Raw genomic sequence first — 20,700 nt, 5'->3', positions numbered from 1 at the left:
TTATTTTATAACATTTCTATTTCACATATAGCATTGGGAGAATAATCATCCTCCCCAAGTTGGTGGCAGAGCTCCGTTACCCACACTGACTGGATGAAGCATCCCATTCTGAACGTCTTCGGGCTGTTCGTTCCAGCTACACTTTATAACCAGCAAGACCACCATTTTAGCCACATTCATCTCCAACATAGTAGGGAGCAGGGTGGGGAAGTGAAGGGACAGGGCCACAAGCCCCTCAGGATAGGACTGGGCTGGGGCTGGTAAGGAGCTAGCTCCACCTGTCACAAGCATCAGGCTGGGAACAGCTCTTGGCTTTAGGCCAGGACCAAAAGTCAGAACAGGTGCTGCTGGGCTGAGGGCCAAGAAAACCAGTTCTCTTTTAGGGAATTAGATGGGGTGGGACAACCCAAAACTGTCCCACTCTCACTGTGCTCCATCCAGGTGGCCATGTAGTAGGGCCCCAGCCTGGCATTCCCAGAACCCCTATTTCTGCTGATCTGGATTCTAGCTCCAGTTCTGACCTTGGGAAAATCAAATTGTCTTGATCTTAAACACGGGGATGGTTTCCAGAAACTTACGAGCTTCCTTCTAGCTCCAAGACTCTTACCGCTCCCTCCTTTCTTTAAAAAATCACTGGGAGATCTGGAAAAGGGAGGTTGAGAACTCCTCTATCCTAAGGGCTGATTCCACCCCTGTGTCCCCTATCACCAATGAGCAGGCTGAAGGGCCAGAAGCAGGACCCGGACCAGCCACTCTCCAAGGACATAGGGCTGGAGCCAGACAGAAGGCAGCAGCAAGTAGACTGCTTCTCCCCCAAAACACCAGTTTAGAAGCAGATGGGTTTGCTTCACGAAATGTTTAATACAAAATGGCAGCAGCCACTGTGCAGTTGTAACAAAATTAGCCATAGGGTGTCCAGAGAAATGTATGCAGGCAGCCTTGGCTGGAGTTAAGCCAGCCAACCCAGGCCTGCTGCCCAGTCAGCTGTGGGCTGTCACATGGCCAGGACTGGACGGTGGCGGTGGCAGCGTTGTGCTGGAGGCATTGAGCCCCGTCCTTCACGAGCACGCTGACCTCTGCCCCACCGTGGACTCTGGGTGGCACAGGTGTTCTGAGATGCCTATTTCCAGACCTCTACCCCAGTGGTAGGATTTCAGCTTAAAGAATGAGGGATGGAGGGGTTGCTGCAGAGGGGGTGCCCACTCACAAGCTGCTGAGAGCTGATGCCTCTAGAAATTGGCAGAAACAGAGGCTAGGTTTGGGGGGTATTTTTCCCCAGAAAGAAAAGACGCTACCAAGTTCAAATGAAGGAGAGGGGCAACACTTCTTGTGTACTTGAGCAGAGAGTTCCCTGGCAGAGGCTCACCAGGAAAAAAGGTGCCCACCCTGGGAGCGGGGGTGGGGCATCAGGCTTGAAGTTAGAGAGCAAGGGCGCAGAGTCACCAAAGCCCTCCCACTGAGCCCCAGAAAAGCCAGCATGCTTCCTGAGGAGTCCATGTTAAGCCGCTGCACAGCTTCCCTGGGCCGGTGGGCAGGGCCTGCCTGGAGAAGAGGTGCGGCGTCTCTCCTTCCAGAGAAAGGCCTCTAGGTGCTGGGAAAGGGGATGACGGGTCTTGGAGTTAGTGGAATTCTGCGTTGAAGGCTCTGCCGATGATTAGCCGTCTCACCTCACTGGTCCCAGCCCCGATCTCATACAGCTTGGCATCTCTCAGAAAGCGGCCCATGGGGAAGTCATTGATGTAGCCATTGCCACCTGCAGCCATGGTTTGGGCACAGAAGAAAGGACAACAGGAAAAGTGATGGGCAGTGGGCAAAGCAATGAAAGCAAACAGAAGATCAAATACATAGAAATGGGCTAGGAGGAGAGACTGATTGAAGAGAAGCAGCAAAAGGTGATGAGAGGTTTCCCTGGTGGCGCAGTGGTTAAGAATCCGCCTGCCAATGCAGGGGACACGGGTTCGAGCCCTGGTCTGGGAAGATCCACATGCCACAGAGCAGCTAAGCCCGTGCACCACAACTACTGAGCCTGCGCTCTAGAGCCTGCAAGCCACAACTACTGAGCCCGTGTGCTGCAACTAGTGAAGCCCATGCGCCTAGAGCCCATGCTCTGCAACAAGAGAAGCCACCGCAATGAGAAGCCTGCGCACTGCAACAAAGAGTAGCCCCCGCTCACCGCAACTAGAGAAAGCCCGCGCACAGCAACGAAGACCCAACACAGCCAAAAATAAAACATAAAAAATAAAAAAAGGTGGTGAGAGGGATGGGGTGGGGATTACCTAATTGTGGGGAGGGTGGACAGGAGGCCGGAAGTCCACTCAGAGTGCTGAGGATGCCAGGCAAAGGTAGGGGAGAACCACTGGCAAACATGGAGAAGGGGGACAAGAAACTACTGCATAGCACTTACTGGGGGCCAGGCCCAGAGAGGTGAAGTAATTTGCACAAGTCACAAAGCTGGTCAGTGGTAGAGCCAGGATTTGAACCTAGGCCGTCTGGCTCAAGCCTGTGCTCTTAACCACTATGCGGCATTGAAGTGAGGCTGTTCCACCTCTGAGGCGTCTCCTCTTCCCCACTCCCCGGTGCCCATAGGACCAGGCTGGGAGGGTAAGAGGGGGGCACTACTGGAGACAGTAGCAACCTGTGGCCTCTGGCAGTTTTCTTCTTTGCTTTTCCATGTCCTCCCAGTAACTGGGCAGGAGGAGCCTAAAGGGGCAGCTCAGTTGAAGCACAGGGTGAGGGGCGGGGGCCGCTCACCCAAACACTGGATGCCGTCCAGGGCTACCTGTGTGGCGCACTCAGCTGAGTAAAGAATCACCCCAGCGCAGTCCTGTGGGAGGAGGTTCCGTGTCAGCAGGGCCCCCGCCAGGGCCCCACGGGGGGAGGGGGCCCAGCAACCACCCCTGCCCCGGCACGCTCTCCTCTGGGCCCAGCCCTTACCTTGGCAGTGCAGTAGCCCTCATCACAGGCCTTGGCGACATTGTAGACGTACTGCCGACAGGCCATGAGGCGGGTGTACATGTCTGCCATCTTCCCCTGCATCAACTGCACACAAAGGGAGCCCCAGGTCAGTGTGGTGGAGACACGCTCCTCTCAGAATCATTCCCTAGTTACCGAAAGTGGGTCAGCAGTAGCAACCTGACAGCCGGGAATGGGGACCCGGGGCACAGAGAGGAGGTGGTGGGACTTGCTTAGGATGACAGACATGGTAGCAGGTCTGGAGTTAAGGCCAGAGAGCTGCTGCTGCATTGTGGACCTGGCCCTCCACTCACACGACCCTCATTACCGACCGTCCCGCAGCCCAGGAAGTGTGACTCAAAATGCTACTCCCTCCCCACAATCTGCTCCCTTCACCCTCCAACCCTACAATGCCTCATTCATTCATCTCAGACAGGAAGGGAGGTGACATGAGATGAACTGCCTGACAGCTTTCAAAGCCAGGTAGCATGCTAAGGAAGCCTGCGCCCCAAGCATTCACTCATTTTTTTGTTTTTTTGGCCATGCCACGAGGCTTGAGGCTTGCGGGATCTTAGTTCCCCAACCAGGGATCGAGCCTGGGCCCCCTGCAGTGGAAGCACAGAGTCCCAACCACTGGACCGCCAGGGCATTCCCTCAAACTCTTTTTTTTTTTTTTTAATTTATTTATTATTTATTTTTGGCTGTGTTGGGTCTTCGTTGCTGCACATGGGCTTTCTCTAGTTGGGGCGAGCGGGTGCTACTCTACATTGCGGTGTGCGGGCTCCTCATTGCTGTGGCTTCTCTCGTTGCAGAGCACGGGCTCTAGGCACTGGGGTTTCAGTAGTTGTGGCACGCGGGCTTCAGCAGCTGTGGCTCATTGGCCCTAGAGCACAGGCTCAGCAGTTGTGGCGCACGGGCTTAGTTGCTCCGCGGCATGTGGGATCTTCCCAGACCAGGGCTCGAACCCATGTCCCCTGCACTGGCAGGCAGATTCCCAACCACTGTGCCACCAGGGAAGTCCCTCAAACTCATTTTTTTGACGAAGGATAGTAAATGCCCACAGCAAGTGCCCTATTTGTTCATTTATTAAAGAAAACCTGAACCCAATGAAAGAGTACATCTTAACAAAACCATTCCACTCACCTGGAAGTGGCCGATCTTCTGGCCAAAGGCTTCCCTCACGTGTAGGTAGGGAATAGCGTGGTCGAGGATGGCCTGCATGATCCTGCGGGAAGGAGACAACACTGGCGAGGGGCCTCGCTGTTACCCCATTGCTGGTTGGGGGGCAAATGCTAGTGTGGAAAGGCCTGGGGGGCAGCCCAGCAAGACAAGGAGCTGGCGTCCCAGGGAGGAGAAAAGGAGCGTGAGGACCCTTGTCAGCCCTGCTCAGTCACCACACTGACTGCCCAGCAGTGAGTGCCCCTTCCCCTGAGACCAGGCGGAGTGGCGGGACCCTTCGTAGATGGTTAGAGCTCAGGCGTCTTGCTTCACATCTGAGTAACTAAGCAGGGTGGCTCCTCAGGCCTTGTGTCTGTCACCCAATGATACTTGCCTTCAGTGCAAAGAAAGTAAACGTGAGAGGAAAGGTAATTTTTTGTCTCCAGGAGATAAGGTACAGGCTCCCATCGGCCTCAGGGGAGGGCTGCGGCACCACCTGCTGAGGAGGCTACAAGAACCCAGCTCCCCCCCACCCCCCGCCCCAAGCCTCACACTCACCCGAGGGGCCCACCGGCCAGCACCAGCCGCTCCAGGTCCAGCCCACTCATCAGCACGTAGACACCCTTACTTCGATGGCCCAGGATGTTGGCAGCTGCAGGGAAAAGTGCTGGTCAGGGGCAAGGGAGCTGTCCACAGCCTCCTCGCTTTTAGAAAAGTTGCTGGGTTTAGTAACATGGCTCTCTCACAAGGCATTAAAATATGTTACCTGACCTTCAACTAGGGCTCCAGGTGAGGAAAAGGATGGAGTTTACCATTTCCAGTCAGAAGTGGAGTTTGCTAGTGGGGACATGCTCCCCTCACCCTGCCCCCAACACACACACCATCCCCAAGACCAGACACACAGGCCCAATCCTTAGATCCTCCCCTTCTCTTCTTGAGCTGCCTTGGATGGGAAAGAAGAAAAGCTAGTTTGGTCTAGAAGTCATCCAACCTCTCCCAATTTTTCTTTTTAACACACTTGTGCCCATAAAGGAACCAGAGAATTACTCTTTCCCCCAGGTTGAGTCTGCTCTGGTTAATACTACCCTCCACCCTCCCCTGGGTGGTCCATGGAAGAGCCTGTCCAGGAGATGGGCCATTTGGTGCCGGTGACAGAAACTGCTGAACACCTCCCCACCCAGGAAGCAAGGACACTGGATGGCCTGGGGAGGTGTGGGCAGGAAGCTGAGTGCAAAGAGTTGACACCACTGACCTGTCTTTAATGCTAGTGGAGTTTTTTCCTTGCCGACAAAGAAGGCTCTGCACTGATCGTCCCTCCCTAGGTGCTCCTTGTGACTAAAGCACACTTTTCTCAGGTGGCGGATCGTGGGGCAGGGGGATGGTTTATGGCTGAGACACAGAACCATCCTAACTGGTGATCAAATCTGTGCCCTCCGTCTCATCAGTGCACGGCAGGCGCGCTGGTTCTCTCATGATGTGCCATGCTCACTTACACTTCAGGGGAGAAATACCTATAAACTGAACTGCCTTCCCTTCACCGAGTCCAGCTTCCATCAGTTTATTTAGATGTTTTTTTAGCATTGTTAATGAATACCTCACACAGGCTGTACAGGCAAATGTACACACAAGGACATCTGAAGGACGTGAGTGGGTAAGGGCAGATCTTACCTTTCTACTCCAGATACTGGAATACCAGCCCCAGGCACAGTGTGTGGTCCACATAGGGAACACCACCCTTCCCTGAAGCCACAGTAGGGCATACAGCTGCAGGAGCTCTGGCCGGGAAGGACAGCTGTCCAGATTGAGACCAACACCTATGGGCCAGTGGGCAAGGGCACAGTGGCAGGCCCACTCTCCGGCCACATACCAGTGGTGAGCTAACAATGGTGAGGCTCTCCAAGCCAGAGATGGGCTTTCTCAGCATGTGATGGGGTCAGGACAGGGGCTCCCTCATTCTCAGAGACTCACCAGGAACCTCGCAGTCCTCAAAGATTAGCTCACAGGTGTTAGAGCCCCTCATCCCCAGCTTGTCCAGCTTCTTGGAGGTGCTGAAGCCTGGCATACCCTTTATGGGAATAAAAGGTGGCCCTGATTACAGAGCAGTCCCCAAGGGGGCCAAGAAAAGGGAAACCCCTGGGAAGTAACCATCTTTCCATCAAGTCCCTGTATCTGCCTGATACACCAGCGTCTACTTACTCTGTATGCAACCACCCCATTTCTGGAGGCGCTGCCCTAACACTCCACCCCAGCCTCCCCTGCTGCTGGCTGCATTCTCCCCAGTTCTCGGGAGACCGGTTCTTTCCCAGTGAAATGCCAGCTCCCTGGCGCCCTTCTGACCCTTCCTGGCTTTGGTTCCCTTCCTTGGGGGAAATCACTTCTTTTTTTTTTCTTTTAAGATTTTTTTAAAAAGTTATTTATTTTTATTGGCTGTGTTGGGTCTTTGTTGCTGTGCACAGGCTTTCTCTAGTTGCGGCGAGGGGGGCTACTCTTCGTTGCGGTGCGTGGGCTTCTCATTGCTGTGGCTTCTCTTGTGCAGAGCACGGGCTCTAGGCGTGTGGGCCTCAGTAGTTGCAGCACGAGGACTCAGTAGTTGTGGCTCGCGGGCTCTAGAGCGTAGGCTCAGTAGCTGTGGCACATGGGCTTAGTTGCTCTGCGGCATGTGGGATCTTCCCGGACCAGGGCTTAAACCCGTGTCCCCTGCGTCGGCAGGCGGATTCTCAACCACTGTGCCACCAGGGAAGCCCCAGGAAATCACTTCGAAGACACTCTCCCCAGCCCACTCAATTCCTTTGTACCCTTGTTCCTCTGCCACCTGTACCTAATGGAGTCCCACCCAGGGTTCAACTCAACCACCTGTGTGCTCTGACCTGGACTAATCAGATGCAGAACACGTTGGCATATGCCCATCAGAGCACTGCCAGGTGTTGCTTCCCTCTCCTCTAGGAGATGAGAGCAGCGTGACTCAACCTGGAGAGTTCCCATCTCAGTCACGCCCTTTGGGCTACTCACTTTTCTTGTCCTCCAGTCCCATTCCGAAACACTCTCTCCCTCTCCCTATGGAGGGTACTGCAAATCTTTAAAACACTCATTCACGAAACTCTCTACCAACTCCCCTGCCCCCATGGTCCCCCTGCCCTCCCAGGGGCCCTGGCCTCCTACTTCATGACCATAAGGCAGATGGTTCCTCCACCATCACCATCACCATCCCCCACCTGTGCCTCTTCTCCCTCAACTCACCATTGTGCTTTGCTCACTCTCTCTCATGCATCTCACTTTCTCCTTCTCCTATTTTCTTTTCTCTTTACCAAAAAATTTGCTCAGTTCTCTACCATTCCTAAGAGCAAACTGAAACTCCCAACTTTTCATTCTAACTCCTGCTGTCTCCCTTGTGCTTTTACTGACAAGACTTGGAAGGTGCAGTCTCCGGTCTCCACCTGCATCCTCACTCATACCTTGGGCTCCCGCGGCTGCTCTCTCCAAGTCCACCAGTGACATCCTGGTTGTCAAAGCTGGTGGCCTCCCTTCAGTCCTCATCTTCCTGGACCTCCGGACAGCCCAGCTCTGTGGATGGCTCCACTGTCCTCAGACTTGACCACTTTTTGGCCACCCTCCTTTCAGTCTCCATTCCCGCCTCAGCCCCATCCCAGGAGGGAGCCTTGGCAGAGCACACAAACCCTGATGGTCTTTGCAATCACCTGAAGGAGGTCATCTCTGGTGCCACTTTCAGGAGATAAAAGCCTCCCGCCATACACTCCCCTACACTCACCTTCTCCACAATGAAGGCTGTGATGCCCCGAGAAGCTGGCACGGCAGCCAGATCTGTCTTGGCATAGACAATAAGGACATCAGCATCAGGGCCATTGGTGATCCAGAATTTGCTGCCATTCAGGACATAGTGGTCTCCTAAGGACAGGAAGTTGGCTACTTGCATAAGCTGTATGGGCCTGTCTCAACCAGTCAGTTCTCCAGACCTTCTGTGGACCAAAAAGCTGTCTAGCTGGTAAGTGCTTCCAGAAACCCAGCGGAGGCCACCTCCAGTCACTGCCCCCTCACCTCGAAGGTCTGTCCCTCTGCCCACTCCAGCTCTCAAATCAAGGGGATCCTCACCTTTCTTTTCTGCTTTCAGCTTCATGGAGACAACATCGGAGCCAGCATTTGTCTCACTCATGGCCAGGGCTCCGACGTATTCACCGCTGATCAGCTGCAAGGAAAACCCCAAAGGGCCTTGTTATGACTTCAGAAATACCCTACAGGGGCTCACTGATACCATGTCTTGCCTGTTCACATGACACCCCTTCCAACTTCTTTCAGATCCGGGCATAGGTAAAGTCCCAGAAGAGAAGCCTCATAGCCACAAGCCTGAAGCTTTCTCTTCTATTCCCATTCCCTTTGCAAGGGAAGCTAGTCCTAGGCTTTCATTTCTTAAAATGCTCAGTAAATGTTGTCCAGTGACTGACTCAGGTGTTCTGGCCCTATTTTTAATTTATTTTTTGGCTGTGCCATGCGGCTTGAGAGTCCCCGACCAGGAATGGAACCCACGCCCCCTGCATTGGAAGCACGGAGTCTTAACCACTGGACCACCAGGGAAGTTCCTATTTTTAATTTTTTTGATTGAAGTATTTTATTTTTTTTTTAGTGTCATATTTTAGTTTTTTATTTTCTTAATTTATTTTTGGCTGAGTTGGGCCTTCGTTGCTGCGTGGGATTTCTCTAGTTACGGAGAACGGGGTCTACTCTTCGTTGCAGTGCACGGGCTTCTCATTGCGGTGGCTTCTCTTGTTGCGGAGCACGGGCTCTAGGCACGCAGGCTTCAGTAGCTGTGGCTCGTGGGCTCTAGAGCGCAGGCTCAGTAGTTGTGGCGCACGGGCTTAGTTGCTCCACGGCACGTGGGAGCTTCCCGGACCAGGGCTCTAACCCATGTCCCCTGCACTGACAGGTGTATTCTTAACCACTGCACCACCAGGGAAGCCCTGACTGAAGTATTTTAAAACAAATCCCTGACCCCTTCCTACCCCTATCAGTTTCTGGGCAGCAGCATGCTACAGAAAGCAAGGCTGACCAGCCCTCCCCAATGGGGGAGAAGCCTCATGGCTGGTGGTTGCACCATGCAATCAGCGTGTTTCTCCATCCCCATTTCCTCACCTTGGGGAGGTACTTCTCCTTCTGGGCCTCGTTTCCATTACGAACAATTTGGTTGAGGCAGAGGTTGGAGTGGGCACCGTAACTGAGACCCACTGCTCCAGAGACTCGGGATATCTCCTCCATCACCAGCACGTGTTCCAGGTAGCCCAGGCCAGAGCCACCATACTGAACTAGGGGTCGGGGTGGGGGGCGCAGGGGAGTGGAAAAGGCAGCCCGGTTAAATGAGGACACTGAGAGGAATCTTACATTTATTTGCAGTAGAGGAACACTCTTATAGCACCTATTCCAAGTTCCCTCTAGCAAGGTCAACAGGCGGATGCTGTGGACCCTGCTCGCAAGCTCACAGAATTGGTTTTGCCTGCTGCTGCCTCTGATCAGCTGAGGCATGGTTCAGAAAACAGTCATTGCAACTCCTGCTTTATCCCAAACATCAAAATCAAAGAGGCTGGGTTACCTGGTGCCAGCCTCCCCTCCCTCCGCCCTGCTGTCTGGGTAAACCCTGGCAAGGCCCTCTGTGTATGTTCACTCTGACCAAGAAGTCAGGCTGGTCCTTGGCTCTAGGGAAGGGTTAGCCCAACCCGCACGACTCCAGGAAGGAAAGCCCATGGGCGGGTAACGTTAGAAACTGCTACCAGGACACCATGTGGAAACCAGAACTCATACCTGGCTTTCTTTTCAAGGTTATCCCTGGATAGGGTTTTCATCTGATTCCTAACTGCCTCTTTCTTCCATTAACTAGCATCTGATTCAGAAGAATATTCTTTATGGGGGCTCCTAAACCCCCAAGACACAATGGGAGAAAGAGTCTTGTTTGAGAGTTCCCAGCAACCTTCCCCCTACTATTGTACGTTAAGATAGTCTAAATTAATTTTTAAGTGGTTACATCATTACTCATGATGTAACTTTGTACGATCAGCTTAAATCCCAGGAACTGTCTCCAAGTGGTGAGGGGAGGATGTAAGGAGAGAATACTGTGGTCCACCACTACTCTAATGCCCAGTGAACACAGGCCAAAGCAGGGTGGGCTGTCCAGGCTTTGGCTGGCGAGGCCATAGGCTCACCTCTTTACAAGGCACTGCAAGCCAGGCCTGGCCTTTGCTCTAGAGGCCAACATCTGAAACAAAGCCCACCAGCTCCCTGCCCTCTCCCCCCGGAAACAAGTAGCAAGACCCACAGGGGACTCTGGACAGGCCCAGGGACAGCCTGTTAAAAACATCATCTGGCCACCTCACTGTGGAGGCTCAGAACGGCATCCCTCTCCCCTCTACCTCCGTCTGCTTCCAGATGAGCTCTAGGGCCCAGCTGTGGGCAGAGAACACAGGCATCCCCCACAGGAACACACTGTCCTGAGCGGTACTGCCTCGATGCTACTGGTAGGGCAGAGCCTAGGGATTATGCGAGGCAGTAAGACTGAGGTACTCAGACCACTGCTTGATCTGGAGTTTTCTAAACTCCCCAGATCACCTGGGGGAACTTGTTAAGCATGCACTGGGTGACCCAAGTGAACCACACTGACCTAAATTCTTTGCCTTGTTAACATCACCGCCTAAAGACACAGAAGAGTTTACTCTTCTCTGGGTTGACAGTCACTGGGCACTTTCTCAGCTCCAAGTGGGAAGAGACTCTGGTTTCTCCGAGTATGATCTTTCTTCTCCTTTCCTGCTTCTTTTGGGAATGGTTTTAAAGCGCATGCAAGAAAAGTTCTCTGTAGGGAAAGAAACCATACTCACCAGGGGCTGTGACACCCAAGACTCCCAGGTTCCCCAGCTGCTTCCAAAACTCCTGCCAACAGAATGGAATGAGTATAGTCGGTTGTGAGAAAGCAGACAGTCACAGGGGCCTGGCATATCTGGAACAAGACCCAAGGGCTTCACAGAAAGGGGCTGCATTCTTAGGGGGCTTTCATTTACCAGAAGACTATGAGAACTCTGCCAGGCAGCAGTACAATTCCCAGGCCATCCCCGCCCAGCTCCCAGTCTGGCCCCCGTGCCCCTCAGAGTGGGCCCCACTACTCACTCGCAGGTTCTTGAACTCATTGCTCCGATCAATCTCCTGAGCATGTGGTGCTAGATGCTCCTGAAGGAATTTAGCCATGGTCTGACGAAGCTAGAGGGAGAGACGTGGACAGATGCTGCTGAAACGGTACATAATTGCCCCTGAGGACAGCGTCTCCACTACTGAGGACACCTTCAGGGAAACGGGACACAAGTAACCTCACCAAAGAGCATCAAACTGAAACTTAGAGGCCCCACCAGTTTATGCTTCCTCAGAGATGATCTTCCCCTCTCTTTCTGAAGGTTATTTCTTTTTATTTATTTATTTATTTGGCTTTTATTTATTTATTAGGCTTTTATTTATTTATTTATTTGGATCATTTCTTATTTATTTATTTGGCTGCGGCATAGGGGATTTTTTAGTTGTAGCCTGTGGGATCTAGTTCCCTGACCAGGGATCAAATCCGGGTCCCCTGCATTGAGAGTGCAGAGTCTTAACCACTGGACCACCAGGGAAGTCCCTGAAGATTATTTCTTAAATGTCACTCCCCTACATAAATCATTCCATGGTTTTCCACTGTCCTTAAAAGACAAACTCCTGGGCTTCCTTGGTGGCGCAGTGGTTGAGAGTCCACCTGCCGATTCAGGGGACACGGGTTCGTGCCCCGGTCCGGGAAGATCCCACATGCCACGGAGCGGCTACTGTGCGCCATGGCTACTGAGCCTGCGCATCCGGAGCCTGTGCTCTGCAATGGGAGAGGCCACAACAGTGAGAGGCCCGCGTTCCGCAAGAAAAAAAAAAGACAAACTCCTTATATATGTATATGTATAACTGAATCACTTTGCTGTACACCTGAAACTAACACATTGTAAATTAACTATGCTTCTTTCTTTTTTTTAACCATTAAAAAAAAATTAAGACAAACTCCTTACCCAGGACTGGAAGGCCCCGTGTGAGGTGACCCCTGCAGCCTATCCAGCCTTCCCCAGTACCTTTCTCATCCCCCACTCACTGTGCTCCAGCCACACCCCCTTCAGTTCCTGGCACGTGTCAGGCTCCTTTTTGTCCCTGAGCCTTTGGGTAAAAGGGATCATTCAAAAGAGATTAGAAACTCCTTTTGGCAGGAAAGTTTGAGAACTAGGATTGAACACTTTCTGCCTGAGGTGATTCAAAGCTCTGTATGCTGACTGTAAATACAAGTGGACTTTGGGGTAGTGGGCAAGCTCAGGCACTTGCTTAGAGCCACAGGAGAATCACATTCCCCGGGAACTCCAAGCCAGTGTCCAAGTGAACAGTCTCCTTCCTCCAGGAATGGCTCTGGTTGAGCCACATTCGTAACAACATCTTTCAAGTTTTTTTTTCAACTTTGTGGTTTGACCCGATAGGTTGAAGAATTATATACACTGTGAATTTCAACTCCACCCCCAAGGTGTGTATTTGAAAGATTCCATGGTGATGATTAACCAGGTTTGAGAACCACAGCCGTAGACAGTATTGAGGTGTAAGAAGACTTCAGACAGATTGAGGGCCCTTTTGCCGCACGCGGGTAGTCCTGCCAATCCTCCACCAAAACACCCCCCGCCCCACCATCCCCGGTCTCCCAGGAGCGTTCCTATCCTCGACTCCTCGTCTAACTCCGGCAACCGGGCCTTGCTGCCGCCACAGAGGGGAGACTGGGGCCCGCGGCTGCCCCCGCGCTGGCGCTCCTACAGCCCCCGGATCACACGCCGCGGCTGGGTGGGCGCTGGGTAGAAGAGCGCCAGGGAGACCACCGAGCACGGAAAATGGGCCGGGAGGGGGGTCAGGCTCCCTACCTGCTTCTGCTCCTCGCTTAGCCCATTGATTGCATCGTCCACGGGCAACAGCGAGTTGGCCCGCTGGGTAATCAGGCCGGCGAGCGGCTGCAGTGGCGGCCGTGGCCTCCAGCTCGCCACGCGTCGACCCAGTACCCAAGCTACAGTCGCCATCTCGGCCTTGTCCTGGGAGCCTGAGCCCCAGCAGCTGTGAGCGAGTCCTACGGCGCTCCACCAATCCCCGGCTTCGCTTCCGCCACCCAATCGGCGAGGGGGTGGGTCTCCAGCAGCCAATCACCCTCCACTGTCCGAGGAAGGCCGCGCTTCCCCCGGCCACTGCACCAGCCAATCAGCGGTGACCGCCTGCGGACCGACGCCCCGCGAGGCTGGTGTGCTTGCTGGGGGAGCTGGACCTGCAGGGGTCATGTCAAGTTTGGGTCTTTTTAAAGTGGACGAGTAGGAAGAGTGTCTTCTTTTTTGAGTTGAGGATAAGTATTCCCCCTGCGTTGAAAATAGCAGTCCCTAACTGCAAACATCTGTGGGAAAGCAAGTGTTAAAAAAGCAAAAGGAAAAGCCCCGAATGCCCCTTGCTTAGCAATACATTGTTAAAGCAAATCGGGGGAAAAGAGCGCTTGCTCTAGGGTACACGTTGGTTATAACTCAGTGAATTTGCTTTATTATGTAACAAGGTTTGTTGAGTTTGATTGAGTTTTATGGGAAAGGGGTTGTTAAGGAGTTGCTGTCTTCCAAATTATTTAATGTACCTAAGAACAAGAATCAGGACTTATTTTTAACAGGGGTGGGGTGATGGTGGACCGAACTCAGCTGCTCGGGTTCAGCTGCTTCCTGCTGGAAAGACAAGTGTTGGCTGGAAAGGACGGGTTGCTTTATTCAGAAGGCAACCTGGGGGGAAGGCAGAGTCGTGTCAAAGAACCAACTCTGAAGAGTGTGCTCCACCATGAAAGTTTTTAAAAGGAGAAAGGGGGGAAGCCATTCGCAGTTAATCATTTGGGGAGCGGGGGATCAGAGTCTTCCTTATCTTCCACTAAGTGCAGACTTTCTTCTGATTGGTTGGTGGTGGGGTAACAAGGTGGTGTTTCAGGAATCTGGTGCTCAGCCTGAAGTTACCATCTTCCACCTAGGTGGGGCCTTAGTTCTAGCAGAAGAACTCAAAGATATTGTTAGGTATATTTCTGGTTTCTGGAGGAACCAGGACCCTGCTTTATTGTTGTACTATAGTTTCTTGACAGCTCCTCCTTTGTTTCTGCATTCCCTCTTTTTTCTATTTAGCAACTGTTTGAATCTGCCCTTTGGCACTCAGGGAAGGTCTAGGAGGCTGATGCCTCTTTCCTACAAACAATAAACGGGGACACAGAAAGGATTTGTACACAGGAGGGCCTCACAGGGTCCTGCTCCATTTCAGGGAGACAGGAAAGGAAGAATGGTATATGACGGGAAAGAGGAGAGCTGATAGAATTCGGCTTCTATCCCCTTCCTTGCTTTGCTAATTTCCCTTTCTGTGGGGTGGTCAATGCCCTTGAAGAACTCATCTCAGGTAGTTTAGCGCCCCGAATCCAGGGACACCATTGCAATCCTGCTACTTAGATGTGGAACTTCGGGCAAGTTTCTTGGATCTTTTCAGACTCTGTTTCATCGGGGTTTTTTTGGCCAAGCCGCCAGGGATTGAATCGGGCGCTCTGCAGTGAGAGTGCACAGTGCTAACCACTGGACCACCAGGGAATTCCCTTTCATCATCTTTATTTATTTTTAAATATTTATTTATTTTATTTTATTTTTGGCTGCGTCGAGTCTTAGTTGTGGCACGCGGGATCTTTCGTTGTGGCCTTCGGGCTTCTCTCTGGTTGCAGCACTCGGGCTCCAGGGCGCGTGGGCTCTGTAGTTTGCAGCACGTGGGCTCTCTAGTTGAGGCACAAGCGGGCTTAGTTGCCCTGTGGGATGTGGGATCTTAGTTCCCCGACCTGGGATCAAACCGGAGTCCCCTACGTTGGAAGGAAGATTCTTAACCACTGGACCACAAGGGGAAGTCCCCCCTTTCATCGTCTTTAAATGAAAACAATACCACCCATTGCAAGTAGGAATAAAGGAGATTACATATTTAATGAGAACACTTGGTGTTCCTTCTTACAGTGCCCCATTCATTAGTCCAAGGTCTCAAACACAGCTAAGACAAAGGCCAGGCTCTGTCAGCTTGTCCAGACCAAAATGTTTTCTTCTTCAGCTCACTGCCTTTCATATCAAAGGTTCCCCCACCCCCAGGTGGAGAAGATTTTCGGAATAACCTGATATAGATTGTGGGCAAGTTCTGTACATTTCTGATGATCTGCAGCCTCATGTTTGCGAAAATCTTCCATAGGCACCTTCCAATTTATCTCTTGGAGCCATTCCTTTGCTTTACTTTCAGGGACTAGTAAATGTACAAGCTGGTACAAGTTTGAATATCCAGGCTCATAAGTTCTTACTGTAAGATGAAATTGTTTAGCAAACCCCAAGGGATCCTGTAAACAATCTGGAAATTCCTTAGTTAAGGCCTTAAGTTCTGTCCTAGTCCAAGGGTGTATAGGTAAGAGCAGGTTTCTCCTTAAAGGGGGTGGCTATTACCTTAGGGCTGTCTTTATCCTTTCCCTTAGACTCAACAAGTTCTTCCTTTGAGATTAGAGGTGGAAGAGCAGAGAGGTCAGCATAGGGGAGCTCAGAAAGAAGAGGATACGAAGGAGCCAAAGGAGGAGAGAGAGGAGGAGAAGCAGTGATGACTTCTGAGGTCTTTTCTAATCTAGTCACCATTTCTGATAATTTCTGATCTGTCTCTCACAATGAAGCCATTTTATCATTCTCTCGTTTTGAGGCTTCCAGGTACCAATTAAAATGTCTCCATTCTAGCTGTTTGATCTTAAGCCGGCTTTTTCTAATTTAGTGTGCAAATAAAATTTACCAACTTAGGTAAATCGAAAGTGCCCCATTTTGGCCATCTCAGGGACAAATGATTTTTGGTCAGACCTTCCCATTAAGTTAAACGCTTGCAAGTGTCAGTTTCATGGGTGTTATACATAAACCCAGCTGGGGTTCCCATAGGTGGCTATTCATCCGGGAGCTGTTTGGCCCGTGAGGCATGATTTCCCATTATTAATTTGGTAGTCTGGTTCAGGTATGAGATATGATCTGAACAATTTTCTGAGGACAGTGTGGTGGACTGGATGTGCACTGCTTCTGAGTCTAGCAGTCGGTTTGACACTTATGTGTCTCTGTTTCTCCCTGTGACAGTCTAAGACTGTCATGGGTGCGGGGAGTGCTAAGTTATCAGCTTCTGTTGCACCCCACAGATAAGCAGCATTTACTTAATGGTCGTAGTGGGGTTCCCTTGTAGGACCACTGCACATAGTAAGGATTGATCCTCAGACACTTCTGCAAGGTCCTCAGTCACCTGAGGATGCCTTGTAGCCAGGAGCAAAATGTCCCTTTATTCTTCAGAGCTGAATAACTCAGTCTCTCATTTCACTAACAAAAAAGTTTTGTTAAGACCTGATATCAGTTTACCCCTTTTTCTCCCTTGATTTAAGCCGAACTTAACAAAAACCAGCTACCTATGTTTCCCTGGACTTCCTGTCCAGATCCCCCTAGGACCCTGCCTAGGAAATTCCTACGTGCCCCTTAAGACAAGTAAAAACCAGCCCAAATAAAATTTTCAGGATCATCACCAAAACAACAAGATCTGGGTATTAGGAGAACACACCAGAACACCTGAGAGATGCTGAGAAGCTGGTGAGGCTCAAAGTACCCATGCTGGTACTGAGTGCCGGGTTTGAGGCATCTTCCAGGTGTCCTCTGGTGGCTGTCTCTGGTATCCTGCTGACTACACCAAGCATATTTCGATGAAAAATTAATCAATAGCCAATCTATGAGAGAAATGGAAAATTTTATTTGAGCCAAATCTGAGTACTGTAACCCTCAAATTTGTGTTCCAAGAACTGTTCTGCCTGTTAGAAGTCAAAACACAGTTACATAAGTTTTTTGAGACAGAGCCGTACATTAGATGACGTATCACTGACAGTTTACACAATCCAGATCGGCAAGTGCAAACTGATGGGTCGTTGTGACCCCTTTACAAGATCAAGAAGAAATGTTGTCTTTTAAGGCGTTGCCTTGTTCCTGCTAGGAGCATGTTGCTGTTTATGGTTGAGCAGGTATTTCTGCCAGCGGGGAAGGTTTTGTTGAGGCAAAATGCAGATACACAATGCACAGTAGAGGGGAGACAGGAGGCTGAAGGGCAGAGGAAATTTTTTTATATTTAAATTTTTCTTGTCTTGCCATAAAATGTGAATTTCATTTCACACACCTTATCAAAAATTGTTTGGGAAGAGTCATGAGACAGGAAGCCAGATTATCCACAGGTGAAAGAAGAAATCACAATGGAAATTAGAACATATTTTGAACAGAAAGACAAATAATCAGAATAGGACACAGCAAAATTTGGGATGCTGGTACCTGGCCCTTAGAGGGACAATTTATAGTTGTAAATGCATATAGTGGAAAAGATAAAAATTGAAATGGAATTACCTCATCTTCTATTTTAAGAACCTAGAAAAAGAATAGTAAATTAATGGGAATTCCCTGTGGTTAGGACTTTGCATTTCCACTGCTGGGGGCCCAGGTTTGATCCCTGGTCGGGGAACTGAGATCCTGCAAGCCACGTTGCATGGCCAAAAACAAAGTAACAAACTTGTTGTGATAATCATTTTATGATGTGTGTAAGTGCTGTAAACCTTAAACTTATACACTGCTATGTCAGTCGTATCTCAATAAAACTGAAAGAAAAAAAGGTGCTATGGTAGTGCCCCATGACCTCCTGCCTGCCCAAGGAGTGGCTCAGGAACTAAGATCCTGCAAGCCATCCATCCTTCACACAGTGCTAGATTCATTTTTTCTAAATCATTCATTATGGTGATTATCTGCTCAAAATGTATCAGCGATTCCTTATTGCCTAGATTCATGGTTCCCAGACTGTGACTAGGCAGCAAGCTCACTGGGACGCCACGGGATAAACTTCTGGGGGAATCACAGTGATACATGACATGTTAGACAACATGTGAAGTACTAGCTCAAAGTAGGTCAGTTTCAACATTAGGTCATGCTGTGTTCCTCTCAGTGTCAAACAGGATAGGAAGGTGGTAGTGTCCAATTTGATTCCAAGGCTTGAGAAATTAAACTGTGCCCCACATCCCATTAGTAAATAATTGTAGTTATTTTAAAATAATTTCTTTAGATTTATTTGTATTATTTTTTCAAATACCTACTAAAAATAGAACTTTAGGTATTTAGAACTTTTAGGTATTTCTTTTGGTGTGTCATGAAATATTGAGACACCAGGAGCATCACGAACTGAGACAGTTTGTAAACTTCTGGCCCGGATGATAAAAATCCACACCTCCTAGCTTGCATTTAAGTTTCTTCAAAACATCTAGTAGCACCATGTATTTTCCACTCCCATTATTCCCTGGCTCAAATCTTTCTCCAGTACTTGCCTGTTGTTTGACCTTGGGCAAATCAACTTCATTTCATTAACTAACTTCATTAATTAACTATATGGATTAATTTTGTATAATTTCTCTGAGCCTTTTTCTTTAGCTATAAAAAGGGTTAATAGTGCTTACCTTGTGTGACTGTAATGAGGATTACATGAGAATGAACATAAGGAGGAACACACATAAACATCACATATGGCATATTGCAAGTGCTCGGTTAAGTGTCAGATATAATCCCCTCTCATCTTTTTTTTTTTTTTAAATATCTTGGCCGTGCCACATGGCCTGCGGGATCTTAGTTCCCCGACCAGGGATCGAACCCATGTCCCCTGCAGTGGAAGCACAGAGTCCTAACCACTGGACCACCAGGGAATTCCTCCCCTCTCATCTTGAACCTTCTGAAGAAGTCCAGTGTTCTTACTGAGTTCCTCAAGACTCATCTGGATATCCCCTCAACTTTTTTTTTTTTTCTTCAGTCTCTCATAATTTTATTTTCTCCTCGGAAGTTCCAACGATCCCCTCCTTGGGTTTGACTGATTTGCTAGAATGGCTCACAGACTCAGAGAAATATTTTATCTGCTAGATCTGGTTTATTAGAAAAGGATATAACTCAGGAACAGCCAGATGGAAGAGATGCATGGGGAAAGGGCGTGAAGCTTCCATGCCCTCTCTGAGTGCGCTACTGTCCCCAAATTCCATGTGTTCACCAACCTGGAAAGTTCTCAATCCTCTAGCTAGCCTCCCTAAATATTACTCTTCCTTCAACCCCAGTTTACCGCTTCCATCAAGCCTCCCCCAACCGAACTAGCTCAGAGTTAACTACTATAGCACACAACTACATCACACAACCCACTGTTTAGTAAACTATTGCCTTTGTTATTCAACTTGTATATCACCTGTGCAATGTTTCACCCCATGTACTGTAAGCATTTCTGAGGTTAAGAATGTCATGCTACATTAAAGTTTCCTATGTCGTCTAGCAAAGTGGAGGGTGCAGATCACATTGGTTCATGTAATGCAGGAATTTATTGAGGCTGTAGATCAGAAGAAGCACCACAACACCTCCACACGTACAAAAGGCAGATGGAGCAGCAGAGGTCAGAGGGAAGACAAGAAAAGGCAAGACTGCACAAATGCTGGCTGGTGGTGCAAAGCAGCGCCGTGAGGTGAACGCCCCTTGTGAGACCAGACCTTGAGCAAACAGGATCTCAACACTGGGCAAGATGAGTAATGGAGGAGTTGGGTTAGTTCCATTCTTAGGCGTTAACTAGGGAGGCATGACAAGGAGGAAAGGATCTCACAGCTGAGTTTCCCACCCTTTCCTTCCAAGAAGGAAGTAGAACTTTTGGGGGGACCAGAAATGCCAATTACAAATTCACTTGGGTAAAAATCTTTTAAACGATAAACATCCTGAAAATGGGTAGAAGAAAATATTCAGCCCTTGTCACCAGTGAGAATTATTTAACTGGGTTTCCCTATCAAAATATTTGGGACATAACCAACTGTGTGAATGTTGTATGTGTATGAAGGAAAAGAATTTTAGCCCTATAAGTTAGGGTGGGACGTTACTTGACTTGATTGGGTGGCTCTGGGCAGCCCCAATAATGCTGAAGAGTAGAGGGAATTGCTGAAGAAATTGGGAGAGGTGCAGAAAAAAATGGGAGATGGCCAAAGCCAAAGTGTGCCTAGTTTGACTATGAAATATGGCGGTGCCTTTGGTGGACTGGCGGTTGCACGGGTGGGGTGTGGCTTCTGTGGACTTCAGTTGACTAAGGATCCAGGGGGCCAGGTCCAGGATTGGCCGTGCAAAGCAAGAGCAGAGATACATGCATACTTAGGAATGCAGGCAGCTAGTGACACAAACCTGGTGGACGGAGTGTGGCACCCACTGCTACAAACAGGGAACACCACAGAAGACTAGCTAATGTTCCTGGAAGATGGGGTTGGGGGGTGTGTGGGGGGCACTAGCTACAGAGCACTTAATGAGTGAAAGAAAAATATTCTGGGTGAAACTGGAGGCTTGAACTTGTTACCTAGATTAGTTCAATAGTATTCAGTGGACGTATTTAGGTTAAAAGGCTATTTTCATTTGCCAGTGTTGCAGTCTGAATAGTTACAGAAAT

General features: G+C 49.9%; 1 protein-coding gene across 2 annotated transcripts; it reads right to left on the bottom strand.

Annotated features, from left to right (window-relative positions):
- Positions 1 to 27: 27 nt before the first annotated feature.
- On the bottom strand, positions 28 to 13,226 carry IVD (isovaleryl-CoA dehydrogenase). Of its 2 annotated transcripts, XM_065870962.1 has the most exons (12): positions 13,062 to 13,226; positions 11,269 to 11,358; positions 10,983 to 11,034; positions 9,253 to 9,422; positions 8,218 to 8,311; positions 7,877 to 8,013; positions 6,079 to 6,175; positions 4,669 to 4,762; positions 4,096 to 4,177; positions 2,935 to 3,039; positions 2,752 to 2,824; positions 28 to 1,753 (listed from the first exon to the last, which is right to left on the bottom strand). In XM_065870962.1, the coding sequence occupies exons 1-12, from the start codon at positions 13,212 to 13,214 to the stop codon at positions 1,620 to 1,622; spliced, it is 1,281 nt and encodes a 426-aa protein (XP_065727034.1). In that variant the 5' UTR covers positions 13,215 to 13,226; the 3' UTR covers positions 28 to 1,619. The 2 variants fall into 2 exon arrangements, with proteins under 2 accessions (XP_065727034.1, XP_065727035.1); XM_065870963.1 differs by lacking the exon at positions 11,269 to 11,358 and having other exon boundaries at positions 1,620 to 1,753; positions 13,062 to 13,214.
- Between the last annotated feature and the right edge of the window lie 7,474 nt (positions 13,227 to 20,700).

This window comes from Phocoena phocoena, chromosome 2 (assembly GCF_963924675.1).
Source record: "Phocoena phocoena chromosome 2, mPhoPho1.1, whole genome shotgun sequence".
NCBI lineage: Eukaryota > Metazoa > Chordata > Mammalia > Artiodactyla > Phocoenidae > Phocoena > Phocoena phocoena.
The sequence above is the reverse complement of the archived record's forward strand: the minus strand, read 5'-3'. Positions and strand labels throughout refer to the sequence as shown.